Source organism: Hyla sarda, chromosome 10 (genome assembly GCF_029499605.1).
Source record: "Hyla sarda isolate aHylSar1 chromosome 10, aHylSar1.hap1, whole genome shotgun sequence".
Taxonomy (NCBI): domain Eukaryota; kingdom Metazoa; phylum Chordata; class Amphibia; order Anura; family Hylidae; genus Hyla; species Hyla sarda.
The window spans coordinates 18,949,844-18,966,448 of record NC_079198.1 but is presented as its reverse complement, the minus strand read 5'-3'; the positions used below and the strand labels follow the sequence as shown (position 1 = coordinate 18,966,448).

At 42.1% G+C, this 16,605-nt stretch overlaps 1 protein-coding gene across 6 annotated transcripts in view; it reads right to left on the bottom strand.

The window, feature by feature from the left end:
• BCL3 (BCL3 transcription coactivator) overlaps positions 1 to 15,738 on the bottom strand; it is a 79,676-nt gene extending 63,938 nt beyond the window's left edge. For 2 of the 6 annotated variants that reach the window (XM_056542446.1, XM_056542452.1), the window contains exons 1-2: positions 8,140 to 8,206; positions 2,142 to 3,168 (exon numbers count right to left, since the gene is read on the bottom strand). In XM_056542446.1, the coding sequence (XP_056398421.1) occupies positions 2,142 to 2,529 (388 nt within the window). In that variant the 5' untranslated portion in view covers positions 2,530 to 3,168; positions 8,140 to 8,206. Of the gene's footprint in view, positions 1 to 2,141; positions 3,169 to 6,866; positions 6,914 to 7,947; positions 8,115 to 8,139; positions 8,207 to 8,921; positions 9,009 to 15,665 lie in introns of those variants that run through there. The other 4 variants (XM_056542450.1, XM_056542448.1, XM_056542447.1 and 1 more) reach the window with 4 other exon arrangements.
• Between the last annotated feature and the right edge of the window lie 867 nt (positions 15,739 to 16,605).

The window sequence follows — 16,605 nt, the reverse complement described above, 5'->3', positions numbered from 1 at the left end:
TGGCAATGTTCAGCCAGAACCAGTTTGGCTTTGCTCATTAATATACAGTACACATGGACGTAATTGCCTCGCAGTTGTCATGTGATGTAATAGTTTGTCCTCAGCTCCTGGGTGGCGTTGCCAAACATGCCAACTGTGCTATGAGTCAAATCGGGTCATGTCCTACATACATTCAATGGGCACGTATGATGCATGCCAAGCCATGGCTCCCGCCTGCAACTTTAGAACACTAAGTTTGGTTTGATAAAGTTGCAGGAGCGCACCCACGTTTTGCGGGCATCATACATGGCCATCAAATTTGTATTGGATATGACCCAGTTCAGAGGAAACATTGGGTGGTCCCCATCTTGTCATATTACACCCAACCTGCATGTCTTCTATCATGATGCACATCTTACTATAGATTAGCAGGCATTGTATTGATGACTGTCCAAATAAAACAAAATACATAGAATAAGAAAAAAGGAAACAAAATTGTCAGATTGGGCGAGGTGGCACAATACATTATATACCTGGGAACTGCAAGTAGAGCAAGTAACAATTCCCCAATATAAAAGCTGTCAGCAGGATATATATATATATATATATATATATATATGTATGTGTGTGTGTGTGTGTGTGTGTGTATATATATATATATATATATATATATACATATATATATATATATATGTATATATATATATATGTATATATATATATATATATATATATATATATATATATATCCAGATAGCAGCAGCACACAAAAAAGGTGCAAAAAAAGAAGGTTTATTGCATCATTACAGTGTATACAGAGCAACGTTTCGGCGACCTCTCGTCGCCATTCTCAAGCTCTGTGCTCGCTCTATATACACTGGAATGATGCAATAGACCTTTTTTTTTCTTTTTGCACCTATTTTTGTGTGCTGCTGCTATCTGGATTTAACAAAGTTGGGATCCCCTCACCAAGGCTCCTACACAGCGTACACCATCTAACTATATCCGCATTCCCTATATATATATATATATATATATATATATATATATATTTTTTTTTATTTTTTTTTTTTTTATTCCCCATACATATAATATATATATATACACACACACACACACACACACACACACACGGGCCAAAAAAAAATTATTATTTATATATATATATATATATATATATATATATTTTTTTTTTTCCCATACATGTGTATATATATATATATATATATATATATATATATACATATGTATATGTATATATATATATATATATATATATATATATATAAATAAATATATATAAATATATTTATATATTTATATATATATATATATATATATATATATATATATATATGTATATATATATATATATATATATATATATATATATATATATATACACACACACACACAAGGGCCAAAAAAAAAAAAAAATAAGTTAATAAATATATATATATATATATATATATATATATATATATATATATATATATATATATATATGGCAGCATGGCACACATAGCCTGTCATCCTTCAGTCCATTCATACCAGTATGAGTATATTCACATGCAGCAGATTTCTTGCAGACATTTCCGAAGCTGCCTCATTCATAAGACTATGGTTTGCAGAAATTCATGCTGAAGATTCAGATTTCTGCAAATATGAATGTACCCTGTTGAAAAACTACAACTCCCAGCATGCCCGGACAGCCGTTGGCTGTCCGGGCATGCTGGGAGTTGTAGTTTTGCAACAGCTGGAGCCACACTGTTTGGAAAACTGTCTTAAAGGAACATTCGTTTCTTCCAATAACATTCATTTCTTCCACTGTCTTAAAGGAACGTTCATTAATTCCAATCCAACCTTTCCTAATAGAATAAACATTTAACCCATTACATTAACCCATTATATCAAGCAAACAGCGGGGTGACCTTAGGACTGATTGTTACTGTGTTAATGGTAACAACCATAGTCAAATGGCTGATGCATTTCCTATTAATGCACATTCATGTTCATAGTATTACATGTAGCAGAGCTGAGTGTGTGATGGCCATCCTTTGTGCACTGTAAGGAAATAGTTTTCTCAGCAGTCCTATGCAAATTTGTGAAGAATACAAAATGACTTAGTGCTGCCAAACGTACAAGCTTTGATTCTCTCTCACCTGAGTAGTACGGTGACAATGGGGGTAACGTCACCGCCATGTATGGGGGGCTGCAGAATTTCCACTCCGAGTAGTCATTGGCACGTTTCGCAGCCGTAGCCTCCTCTTTGGGTAGTAGAGGAAATTTTCTCTTTCTCAGGGGCAAACAGGTTTGGTCTTTATACAGTCGGGGGTCCTGGCACGACCCGTTCTTGAGAGCGCTTGGTTGCTTCGTATTCTCTAGTTTCATCTCCTTTAGTGGCTCCAATGCCCTCAGTGATCTCGCCCAAAAACCTTGAGGACTCTTCGGAAGGGCATCCAACATGTCTGCGCCCCTCCTGATGCTGAGGTCCAGAGGGGACGTTGAGGTGTCCATGCCTTCTGCAGAATGGCTTGGGTGGTTGTCCATGGGATGTCACTCCATGAAGAGCTGGCACTCACTTATCCCCGGGGTACTTGTGTATGACACAATGTATCACTTTCTTCTCTAGTCTTCCCCTCCCCTCTTCTCCACCTTCTCTTATCTCTCTTCTCCCTCCCCTTTTATTATTTATTTGGGGCAATTTCCACCTTGCCCTTCCATTTTGTCCATCCAGTTTGCCCGTTGTATTCCCTTTCCTGTCACTTTGCTCTTCTGCCCCCTTGATTGTCCATCTCCTCCTCTTTGGGTGGTCCTTCTCTTCTTCTCCCCATCCTTCCTCAATGCACTGGCAGCATCAGGAACACCTTAAACCTTCTAACCTCTCCCCCGTCTAGTCTTTTCCATACAGTCGGTTCCCTCTAGGGTATGTCCTCCCTAACTGCACTAACCCAGGGACACCCTGTTTGTTTTTGGCTAATGCCCTTTAAGTCTTGTCTATAGGTTGTTGACCCTTCTTCCCCCTCCTCTTCCCCAGACTTCCCCTTAACCTCACACTCCCCCGGTGTTCTCTCTTGCAATCTTCAGACTGTCAGTCTGTGTAGGAAACAGCAGTATGATAGGGACTTCCCCGTGATCATTTTACACACCCAGGTGCTTTCTCATTCTGTTCCCTGAAGGGCTCCTCCCCTATGTATAAAGGAAACAAGGAAGGAGAGGAGGGGTCATCCTTATATAAAATAACCGGAAATTTCTATTACTCGCCTTATATTGCCCAGTATTAATACCCCTTAGAACATCTCCTTGCAGACCATCATATCTGGATTAACTTAGAAAAGTTCCTCTTATATATTACGATTAAATTCTGTCATGTAATCACATACAGTACATTTCTCCCATTAAATTGTAACCAGTGCCTCTTGCAGGCATGAAAAACTATTGTGGTGGTCCAGTCCTGCAGCCACAATCAATTCAAGTAAGATAAAGTCACAGCTTTGTGAGTCAAGTCAAGTCAGTCCCAGTCAGCGTGGTCTGCATTCAATTGTCCAGTCCTACTACAAGTCCCAGCAAGCCCTTAAATGGGCACTGTCAGATACAAAAACTTTTGATATGTTGTAAAGCATGTATAACCAATAGGTTTTGCAATTGCTTTCATTAGAAAATTTTCAGTATTTCATACTGAAATAGCCAGTCAAACAACTGCCCCCCCCCCCTGCCTGTATGGACAGATACTAGTCCTGCTGTGTCCATGCGTCATCACCTATGTCATGGACACACTTGATTGACAGCTGTGAGTGCAGGGCTCAGAGCTGGAGGAAAAATCCTCCCACTGTCATCTTGTGTCCCGCTACTGTCAGTGAGGACAAGCTGGGAGTTGTAGTTTTGCTAATGCTAGGGGAGATGTGAGCAGACAGCATACTGAGGGAGGGGGCGGAGACCTGCACAGTGAGGCCACGCCCCCTCCCTTTGAGAGCAATTCAGACTAGTGAGCTAAATTAAAAGTATAATAAAAAATAAATACAGGTGCTAGACACATAAAAATGAGTGATATATTTAAAAAAAAAAAAAAAATTTTGTTGGATCTGACGGGTACGCTTTAAGGTCTCTGCGTCTCACTGGTCACTTTCTTGGGCCCTGGCTGAAGTGTATAGACTTTACCAACTGTCTACCTTCAGTAAAGCTACCATTGTCCATAACTTGGTGTCAGAGTCTTTATTGCCCCCGTGCCTAGCCCAGGATCCAGCAGTATACCATCAGGTGGTTTTAAGATAAACCACACCCTGGCGTCACGAATACAAGGGGTTAATGCCATCGGCCCCTAGGGTAACAACATCTGCCCACATCACACCCCGCTACCACTCTATATAAAAAAAAATATATATATATATATGATTTCCATATACCAGTGTTTCCCAACCAGGGGGCTTCCAGCTGTTGCAAATTTACAACTCTCAAGAATGTTCATGGAATTGTAGCAAGTGACTCTTGTACCCAGGCAATTGTACCCTATTTCTACATATACCAGTGTTTCCCAACCAGGGTGTCTCCAGCTGTTGCAAAACTACAACTCCCAGCATGCCCGGACAGCCATTGGCTGTCCGGGTATGCTGGGAGTTGTAGTTTTGCAACAGGGTACGTTCACATGTACGTTCATGGAATTGTAGCAAGGGACTCTTGTACCCAGACAATTGTACCCTATTTCTTTATACCAGTGTTTTCCAACCAGAGTGCCTCCAGCTGTTGCAAAACTACAACTACCAGCATGCCCAGACAGTCAATGACTGTTCGGGTATGCTGGGAGTTGTAGTTTTGCAACAGGGTATGTTCACATTTGCCTTCATGGAATTGTAGCAAGTGACTCTTGTACCCAGACAATTGTACCCTATTTCTTTATACCAGTGTTTTCCAACCAGGGTGCCTCCAGCTGTTGCAAAACTACAACTCCTAGCATGCTGGGAGTTGTACCTTTGCAACAGCTGGAAGCACCTAGGTTGGCAAACACTGACCATTCACACCCCTACCTGTAAGATGTTCCACTCTGAGAATATGTGGGAATTGTAGTTTTTGCAACAGCTGGAGGCACCTTGGTTGGGAAACACTGCTGTGTACAGTCACATACACGAAAAACTTCAGCTCCGCTACATAGGCGCATCTGAAAACTTGATATATCCGTCCTGGAAATGCAAATCCCAGACTAGGAACCTTAGCTGGGACTTATAATTCTAGGAGACCCTACAGTAGTGTTCCCCAACCTGTGACCTTCCAGCGGTTGCAAAACTACAACTCCCATCATGCCCAGACTGTGCGTGTTAAAAGTTGTAGTTTTGCAATCGTTGGAGAGCCAAAGGTTGGGGGATGTTGCTCTACAGTATTTTGGAAACATGCTAAGTATTGGTAAACATCACTGCAAACACACAACATGATACATAATAGATGAACAAGATGTATTCAATTCTAGAAAATAACACTAATAAAATAATAATATTATTAACAACAACAAAAACAACAACAACAACAACAATAATAATAATAATAATAATTAGTGTTAATATAATTTTTGGTTTGTATTATGATGACCATATATTCTGCAGTGCTTGCACACTAGCAGCTTCCCACTCTCTCTGATAGGTCAAGGTCCCAACCAGAGGATAGCCCCTCAATGACATATATTTATTATAAGGGTCTATTTTTATAATTGTTATTATTATTATTTTTTTTTATTTTTTTTATGGCATTTATTTTCTTTATAACATTCATATTGTATAGGCATTTTTTTTTCTGGGATTCTCAAAATCCTATGGCACTGTTTTCCAACCAAGGTTGCAAAACTACAACTCCCAGCATGCCCGCACAGCCTTTGGGTATTCATGTGTTTGTATTACACAGTGTTTCCCAACCAGTGTGCCTCCAGCTGTTGCAAAACTACAACTCCCATAGCATTTGGCTATTCATATTTGTCTTACACAGTGTTCCCCAACCAATGCGCCTCCTGCTGTTGCAAAACTACAACTCTCAGCATGCCCAGACAGCCTTTGGCTATTCATGTGCTTGTCTTACACAGTGTTCTCAAACCAGTGTGCATCCAGCTGTAGCAAAACTACAAGTTCCAGCATGCCCGCACAGCCTTTGGCTATTTATGTGTTTGCATTATACAGTGTTCCCCAACCAGTGTGCTTCCAGCTGTTGCAAATCTACAACTCCCATAGCCTTTGGCTATTCATATTTGTCTTACACAGTGTTCCCCAACCAATGTGCCTCCAGCTGTAGCAAAACTACAACTCCCAGCATGCCCAGACAGCCATTGACTATTCATGTGTTTGTCTTAAACAGTGTTCCCCAACCAGTGTGCCTCCAGCTGTTGTCAAAACTTTGGCTATTCATGTGCTTGTCTAAGGCTGGGATCACACCACGTTTTTGTAATTCAGATCCCGTATCAGGTTTTTGATCAAAATGATGTCCGGCTGCATCGTTTTTTTTAAAGAAAAAAACGTATGTTTTTTTAATTTTTCACTCCATTATGAATACATTTTCACTTGTTTGATTGAAATTCCAAGAAAAAACAAAAGTGCCAATTCAAAAACCGTATGGTGAAAACCGTATGTGTTTGTCTAAGGCTGGGTTCACATCACGTTTTTGCAATACAGTTCCTGTATCAGGTTTTTGATAAAAATTATGTCCAGTTGAATCTGTTTTTTTGAAGAAAAAAACGTATGTTTTTAAATTTTTTCACTCCATTATGAATACATTTTCACTTGTTTGATTGAAATTCCAAGAAAAAAAATGTGCCAAGTCAAAAACCGTATGGTGAAAACCGGATGGAACAGTACGCACATACGGTTCTCTACGGTTCTCATTGACTCCCAATGTTTAAAAAAAAAAAAACATACGGTTTAATACGGTTTTTCACCCAGACCGTGGTAAGCAACGGTTTTCTATCCGGAATACATTATGGTGCATATAGTTTTGAATGGGAAGTCTATGGGCACGGTTTTCTGTACGGTTGCATACGTTTTTTTTTGTTTTTTTTTTATGAAACTGTATGCCGAAACCTATAGCAAAATTGTGGTGTGAACCCACCCTTACACAGTGTTCCTCAACCAGTGTGCCTCCAGCTGTTGCAAAACTACAACTCCCAGCATGCCCGGACAGCCGAAGGCTGTCCGGGCATGCTGGGAGTTGTAGTTTTGCAACAGCTGAAGGCACCCTGCTTGAAAAACACTGGTCTAACATTACCTTTCACACCCCTACCTGTGAAATGTTTTTGTAATATTGCGACTATGTCATTATTATTTATGTTATTGCCTGATATGTTTCCATTCAAGGGTAGGGTCACACCACGTTTTTGCAATACAGTTTTTTTTATCAGGTTTTTGATTTAAAAAAAAAAAACGGATTCCTCAAAACCTGACTAAACTGTATCAAAACGTGTGTACAAAGTTTTATCTGTATACGGTTTGAAAAATGATATCCGGTTGCATCCGTTTTTTAAGAAAAAAAAACATATACATTTTGAACTTTTCACTCCATTATGAATAAAGTTTCACTTGTTTGATTGAAATTCCAAGAAAAAAAAACTGTGCAAAGTCAAAAACCGTATGGTAAAAACTGGATGGAACCGAACACGCATGCAGGTCTGTACGGTTCCCATTGACTCCCATGTTAAAGAAAACCGTATACAGGTCAATACGGTTTTCTGTCCAGAAAAAAAAAAAAAGTTAAAAACTGTGTGGTGTGAAAAACGGAGACAACCGTATACAATATGGTGCGTACGGTTTTGAATGGAAAGTCTATGGCCACGGTTTGCTGTATGGTTGCATACGGTTTAAAAAAAAAAAAAAAAACGTATCAAAAAACTTTATAGAAAATTCGTGGTATGAACCCACCCTAAACGCTTATCTAACATAACATTTAATGTATGTTCCTGGAAGTTGTATTGGTGCACATAGGGCACATGCCAATATCACCCACATCCTGGATTATCGTAAACTTTTCGCCTCAGATCACACAGGGTGCCCTGCATGTCCCCACAAGCAGGGTAAACCGCAAAAGAATGGCGCTTGGCACCGACAAAGCTTTATCAAGTGCCACCTGACTGACACATGCCAACGCTACCGCGGGTGAATTTAAGTGCTAAACGTACAAGTAGCTAATGCCACGCACATAGGGGGAGATTTAACAAAACCTGTGTAGAGGAAAAGCTGAGCCGTTGCCCATAGCAACCAATCAGACTGTCTACTTTCATTTTCAAAATGGCACCTGGAAAATGAAAGAAGCCATGTGATTGGTTGCTATGGGCAACCGGCAACCTGATAACTCATCCCCCATTGTCTCTATGTAGATATTTTGTCGTGTTTCGGCTCTTCTAGATGAATCAGGAAACAAAAGATTCTTTGGAATATGTTGTAATGTGGAAAGAGGTGACGGCTGCGGAGGAGGCGATAGGGGCCATGACTAAGTCCCAATGAGGGAAGTGCGATTAAAAAAAACAAAAATAATAAAAAAAAAAAAACAACAACTACTTTCGTTTACATGCAGCACTTTGTACCCAGGGCTGGGGGGGGGGGGGGGGGGGGGGGGGGAGATATTCAAAACTTTTCTGCCACTGCCACTTTCTACTTTGGCGCAAACCGATCACCCTAGGGTTAACAAGGAAAAGATTGCATGATGCACTAAAGTTTTCGAAAAGCGGAGATGTCGGAATTAGTCAACACGGGGTCTTCCAGTTGTTACAAAACTACAACTCCCAGCATGCCCGGACAGCCGTCGGCTGTCCGGGCATGCTGGGAGTTGTAGTTTTGCAACATCTGGAGGTCCACATGTTTGGAGACCACTGGTCTAGATTATGGGACATTTCAAAAGCTTTTCTTCTCAATGTTAAATATTGGCTTTTTTTTTACTTTATTTTTCATTTTTGCATTTTGTTGTTTTTTTTTCCTCCTCACCTTTCAAGAGTCATAAGTCTTTTATCTTTCCTTTTAAGGGTGCGTTCACACTGCGGAATCTCCGCTCGGTGAATTCAGCGACCGAAGATTCCATCTGGCGGCCGCCGCCGAAAGTACTTCAGCGCTAGGGTTGCGGGGCACTGAGCCGTCACCATTGACGGCTGTGCAGTGCTCACGGCATCCGCGCAAAGAATGAACATGTTCTTTCTTTGCGCGGAACTATTTCAGCGGCACAGAATTCCGCCCTTGGAATTCCGCGGGAATTCCGCAGTGTGAACGTACCCTTAGACCCCTATGAGGGCTTCCTTTTTTTTGTTCAACCAATTGAACTTTGTAATGACATTTCAATTTACCATAAAATGTGCGGCAAAACCATGAAATCATAATTTGTGGGAAAATGTAATAATGTATTTTTTTTAATTTTTTTTGTGGCAATTAGAGATGAGCGAACTTACAGTAAATTCAATTCGTCACGAACTTCTCGGCTCGGCAGTTGATGACTTTTCCTGCATAAATTAGTTCAGCTTTCCGGTGTTCCGATGGGCTGGAAAAGTTGGATACAGTCCTAGGAGACTCTTTCCTAGGAATGTATCCACCTTTTCCAGCCCACCGGAGCACCTGAAGGCTGAACTAATTTACGCAGGAAAAGTCATCAACTGCCGAGCCGAGAAGTTCGTGACGAATTGAATTTACTGTAAGTTCACTCATCTTTAGTGGCAATTTTACGTTTTTGTTTTTTTGGGGGGGGAGGGGTTGTCGTTTTTACGCAGCATACTGTAAGGTAAAAATGATACATTATCATATATTAACAAAATTGATATGCATAAAATTGTCCTTTCCTGACCCCTATACCTCTTTTTTTTTCTTTTTCGGTAAAGAAGGCTGTGTGATGGTTCATTATTTGCACTGTGATCTGTAGTTTCTGTCGGTACTACTTTTATTTTGTTGGGAGTTTTTGTTAATTTGTTTATTATGTATTGATGTTATAGGATGTGAGCAAAAATCAGCATTTTTGATGTTTGGTACTTTTTTTTATCATAAACATTATATTTTAATAGTTTGAACAATTCTGCACAGGGTGATACCACATAAAATTATATATTGAAGATATCCCCCAGTATTTTGTTACCAAAATCAAAAGTCGAAGAAAAAAACTTTAAAGGGTTATTGCAGGAATTTTTATTTGACTATGCTACAGGGGCTGTAAAGTTAGTGTAGTCCATAATATAGTGTCTGTACCTGTGTGTGACGGTTTTCTCACAATTCTTCTGTGATTTTCACCCCAATATTTATTTTTAACAGCATACAAAATGACTGTTGTCTCAGATTTTTCCCAGGTTGCAATGCGGCCGAGACCTGACTGACTAGTCAGCTGATGACAGGGAGCCTGTCTGCTTCAATGGGTGGAACGATCGCTTGGTGGGAGAGAGATCAATCTGCAACTAATGCAACAGCTGTAGGCACCCTGATTGAAAAAACACAGGTCTTTTGAATGGATGCAGCTCATTTATGTTTCAATGGGTGGGGTGGCTGATGTGTGGGAGGGAGGAAAATGGAATTATGGGATTTGTAGGCAAAAAAGAAAACTCAAACAGGAAATACCAGTTCACAAAAAGCTAGCCACAGTGTTATGGTAATCTCACAGCATAGCCATTTACCCCCAAAGCGGCAGATGAGCGGTATAAAGCGGCAGATGAGCATCATATTCATTGTATTTGTCAACCCACTAGAGTAGTGTTTCCCAACCAGGGTGCCTCCAGCTGCTGCAAAACTACAACTCCCAGCATGCCCGGACAGCCAAAGGCTGTCCGGGCATGCTGGAAGTTGTAGTTTTGCAACAGCTGGTTGGGAAACACTGCACTAGAGATTTTAGAAGAAGGAGAGAAGTCAAGGGACTTTCTGTGACAGCAGCGCGGATCAGGGTGATCACCACAGTAAAAGGGAAGAAGCATAACACAGAAGAGGAGGCAAGAAATGCATTCACATGGCCATATTTGGGTGCAGATTTTATGCAGCAGTTTTTGCTGCCCATTAATTTCCATGAGTAGCATGAAGTGTGAACAGACCCTAAAAAGAATAAAAAATGTATAAGAATGACATGTTCCTGGGAAAGCTGGGAAGCATTTTTACTAATCTATTTTTTACTGAATGGCAAGCCTGCCCCCATATGTGGCAATGTATTGGACTACATAATTGAGCGTACAGTTTAACAGTGACAATGCCAACCTATGATGTATTGTGATCGCCATATTGGGGTCGGGAAGGAATTTTTCCTCTGCCATGGGGCATTTGTCATCAGCCTCATGTTTTTTTTTTTTTTTTTGCCTTCTTCTGGATCCACACGGTAGGATTTTAGGTTAAAGGGGTTATCCAGGAAAAAACTTTGATTTTATATATATATATATATATATATATATATATATATATATATATATATATATATACTGGCTCCAGAAAGTTAAACAGATTTGTAAATTACTTCTACTAAAAAAAACTTAATCCTTTCAGTACTTATGAGCTGCTGAAGTTGAGTTGTTCTTTTCTGTCTAAGTGCTCTCTGATGACACGTGTCTCGGGAACTGTCCAGAGTAGAAGCAAATTCCCATAGCAAACCTCTTCTACTCTGTGCAGTTCCTGAGACAAGCAGAGATGTCAGCAGAGAGCACTGTTGTCAGACAGAAAAGAACAACTCTACTTCAGCAGCTGATAATTATTGGAAGGAATAAGATTTTTTAATAGAAGTAATTTACAAATCTGTTTAACTTTCTGGAGCCAGTTGATATATATATATATATATATATATATATATATATATATAATTTTTTTTTTTTTTTCCCTCTGGATAACCCCTTTAAATGGTTACTATGTTACTATGTCCATATACTCAATATGAGACAACCTTTTTAAAGGGCGATTCGAGGATTTGTTTTTCCTTTAGCCTTTGGTGCCATGATGTCAAGTTACAAGTTATAATACTGTCTAATACGCTTTTATTACCTCCGCCTTTGGTTGTCCAGGCATGCTGAGAGTTGTAGTTTTGCAACAGCTGGAGGCACCCTGGTTGGGAAATCCTGGTCTAGCCATATGGGTAGGGGTCGGAGTGGGCCGTGTCTTTTCCATATTTCACACGCTGAAGAGTAACTTTTGTACTAAAAAGAATGACTGTCAACCCTAAATGGACTGATACACTGAATCTGTGCAAAATCCCCATAAGTCTTGTACCAGCCGTGTGAACAGTTGCTCCATTTTTGCAGATGGAAAACGCACATCACAATGTCGCTTTATATAAATGAACCTCGCTGTCATCTGGAAAACAGTTATGTTTTTGTTAAATGGGGAAAACCCATCGAAAAGGGGAACTCAACAAACTACCGTCTTCCAGGCAAATCTGTTTATTTTCATTGTGGTGCAGGAGGGCATGTGCTACCCAGATGGTCTTAAAAGGGTACAACTGATATAATGCACATTAGTCTGTAAATGCCGATTCACCTATGAGCAACCATAAAGGAAACTATTTAGTTGGTTTATTAGGGTAGGTTTCCCAGCTAAGTTTGATACATAGAATACTGACTTGCCCAAGCCCTTTCGTTACTATCTGTATAAACTTCATTTGGGGCCCAAGTCGGGAAATCTGTCATATTTGTTTCAGATCTCAACTTGGGATTGTCCACACAAACTATGTACAGGAGCAGGGACTCCTATCATAGACAGAAGTCCCTGCTACTATACAGTACACTGAGCATCTGAATCAGTTGCTGAGCCCCCATCTCAGAGGGTATAGTAATCTAATATATTAAAAGATATTTACTGCAGAAATTGGTGAATCCCCATCAATTCCGTAATTCTCTCTCTTCTGTACTTCTTAAAGGGGTACTCCATCCCTAGCAGGTTATGTTCAGAATGCCGGCCGTGTTCATGACGTCATGCCACACCACTTCCATGACGTCCACAGCCGTCACGTCTTCTCCCATAGACATGAACCACAGCCGTCACGTCCTCTCCCATAGACATGAACCACAGCCGTCACGTCCTCTCCCATAGACATGAACCACAGCCGTCACGCCCTCTCCCATAGACATGAACCACAGCCATCACGTCCTCTCCCATAGACATGAACCACAACCGTCACGTCCTCTCCCATGAGACATGAACCACAGGCGTCACGTCCTCTCCCATAGACATGAACCACAGCCATCACGTCCTCTCCCATAGACATGAACCACAGCCCGTCACGTCCTCTCCCATAGACATGAACCACAGCCGTCACGTCCTCTCCCATAGACATGAACCACAGCCGTCACGTCCTCTCCCATAGACATGAACCACAGCCGTCACGTCCTCTCCCATAGACATGAACCACAGCCCGTCACGTCCTCTCCCATAGACATGAACCACAGCCATCACGTCCTCTCCCATAGACATGAACCACAGCCGTCACGTCCTCTCCCATAGACATGAACCACAGCCGTCACGTCCTCTCCCATAGACATGAACCACAGCCATCACGTCCTCTCCCATAGACATGAACCACAGCCGTCACGTCCTCTCCCATAGACATGAACCACAGCCGTCACGTCCTCTCCCATAAACATGAACCACAGCCGTCACGTCCTCTCCCATAGACATGAACCACAACCGTCACGTCCTCTCCCATAGACATGAACCACAGCCATCACGTCCTCTCCCATAGACATGAACCACAACCGTCACGTCCTCTCCCATGAGACATGAACCACAGGCGTCACGTCCTCTCCCATAGACATGAACCACAGCCGTCACGTCCTCTCCCATAGACATGAACCACAGCTGTCACGTCCTCTCCCATAGACATGAACCACAGCCGTCACGTCCTCTCCCATAGACATGAACCACAGCCGTCACGTCCTCTCCCATAGACATGAACCACAGCCGTCACTTCCTTTCCCATAGACATGAATGCAGGAGATGTGACGTAACGGACTCCAACCCCATCCCACAATTAGACATCTTATCCCCTATTCTTAGGATAGGGGATAAGTTGTCTAGGGGTGGATTACCCCTTTTTGCCCTTCTCTATGGTCATGGGGGGGAGTTATCTTGTGGCAAGGCCAGTTTTTTTTTAGTTATTAAAAAAAGTCACAGGGACATGTCTGGATTTTGGTGGTCGGGGTCTAGGTGTTTGGTCTCTGAATGTGGCCAGGAGCGATGCCATGGCTGTGCACTTCACTACCCAGCTTCCTGCTGTCCCTTGCTGCACAAGATGGGCTCCATGATCAGTCTGTGAGGCTCGTCTTGTGCGAGATGGAGATCGCAGGGAGTAAGGTGCTCAGCCGGCTGTGTCTGGAGATTTGTGGGGGTCTGGGTGCTCAGAATGTGACTGATCAGGATTTTTGTTGTGTACAGTAACATCTCAAAATGTATTTATTCATTTTTTTACTAACTGCAAAAAGTGCGACATTCAAACTTTTGCGCAGTCCACAAATTTTTTGGGTGAAAAGTGGGCAGGACATAGTGGGACTGGGCATAGCCTGGTAGATTTTGTAAAATTGGCATACATCATAGCAATAGTAGGCCTGGCTGTACCTCTAGATGAATTTAGGACATATGGCTCTAGCACAGTGGTCCTAAACTGTAGCTCTCGAGATGTTGCAAAACTACAACTCCCAGCATGCCCGGACAGCCAACGGCTGTCCGGGCATGCTGGGAGTTGTAGTTTTGCAACATCTCAAGGGCCACATTTTGGAGACCGTTGCTCTAGTGGCATCATTTCATATAAAACTTTGGTCTTCAGAATGTCAATTGCCCCTACTGATAGAGCGATGCCCTCTGCAGGAGTACAGCAATTTCACCTGCAAAACCCTATCAGGTTACATAAAATGTAAAAAAAAAAAAAATTCCATAGTAAATCAACACAGCTACTTGTTTGTTTGCTATAGATAGACATCTGTGCCTTTTAGAACGAGAACTGCCCCAAGCAGGATCTACTCTATTATAATAAAGACACTTTCAAAGTAACGTCAAGACAATTCAGAAAGAATTCAGCTCCAAATAAACACCAGGGAATAGTCATTTAATTTTTCTAAAGGCATAGCAAGCAGGGGGGGAGGAGGTACAATAAGGGAGGCGGCTCCGGGCCCCTATAATCTGTAGGGCCCACTCACAGTGCGCAAGGGTTGGGAAGTTTAGACTGCGCCCAACTGCCCCCCCTCCCCCCCCCCCCCCCCCCACGCAACCCTCAACTACATCTGTGTCCTCTGCAGGGGTGTACCTAGAGCATTTGCCACCCAGGGCAGATCCTTTATTTGGCACCCCCCTTAATTACACCCCCTCCCTCCCCCAATTACACCCCCTCCCTCCTCCCACTTAATTACACCCCCTCCCTTCACATTGAATTGCGTCCGACCGCTGGTGATGGATCCTGATCCGTGAAAGCGGCGTCAGCGTCGTGACGTCACGTTGCGCGCTGCAACAACACTCCTCCCCCTGCTGCTTTAAGGAAAACCGCTGCGGTCACGGTGCAGCAGTGGATGGGGGGGGGGGGGGGGGGTGTGACTCCGTCATGTGACCCCCCTTGTGAGTGGCACCAGGGGCCCTTTGATTCCCCAAAAAGGACACTGACACATATTGTGGAAAAATTGGTCTGTGTGGCACGTTTATTTAACAATCAAATAAATAATTGTTAAATATCTTATACATATAAACATAACCAGAGTTCACTGGAGGACACTCCCCTCCCCCAATCAGACTTGTGCACCATGCTCTTACCCCTGGCCGTGACCACCTGTTCACACGTCACACCACCTATCAAAATCCAACCAACGGACGACAAAAAAGGGGCGGGTGGGCGGCACCTTCTTCCTGCTTCCACACACCGACTGGTGAATACCATCCCCCATAGCACCCCCTAATATACACTTCCCCCTCCCCTCCAGATGACCTCCCTGTTACCCCCCCTTCAGGCCACCTGCTGCCGTCCCTTAAAGGGGCAGCAGTAAATGAACCCCTTATACCCCCCCCCCCCCATTACCTTGTCATCCATCCTGCAACCAAAAATTACCCCCTATTCCATATGGAAGGGCCACTAAAACCCCCATCAAGGTGCCACTATGCCAGGGGTTCCCCCCGCTCTGTTTGCTCCCATGTCATCACCAGTGAAAGTTTCATCCAGCTCTACAATTTCTCTACAGTGGCCACTGCAGGGGAAATGGGGTATTACATGTGACCATTCAAATATGCTAACAGGCCGACCTGCCACAGTACAATCATATACTGTAAACCTTTTTATTTTGCACAATTTTACCTTCCTAGTTAAGGAACTAAAGAGCTGCCCGCTTCTCCTTTTTCCTTCGCAGAAATACATTACTGTTTACTACATGATTACTAAAAGCATACAGTACACAGAACAATGAACAAAATGAGTACTTCCCCTTTAAATTATAATGTCCTATTTTTTTCAAACCTGCCGAGGGGAATTGGGACTGACACAGAAAATTCCCTTTGACTCCAAATGGTGAGAAATGAGAAGAACAATTAACTAAATATTAACTTGTGGCTTCATAATGTTTCATACAAAATGATGGATGAGAAACGCGTCTTCGGGCAGCAGTATAGCAAAAACATGATGTTTTTTTATGGTAAAGTGAAAATTGCAGAAAAAGACTACAACACAACAACAGCAAATAAAAACCCAAAGCAAACATCTAGA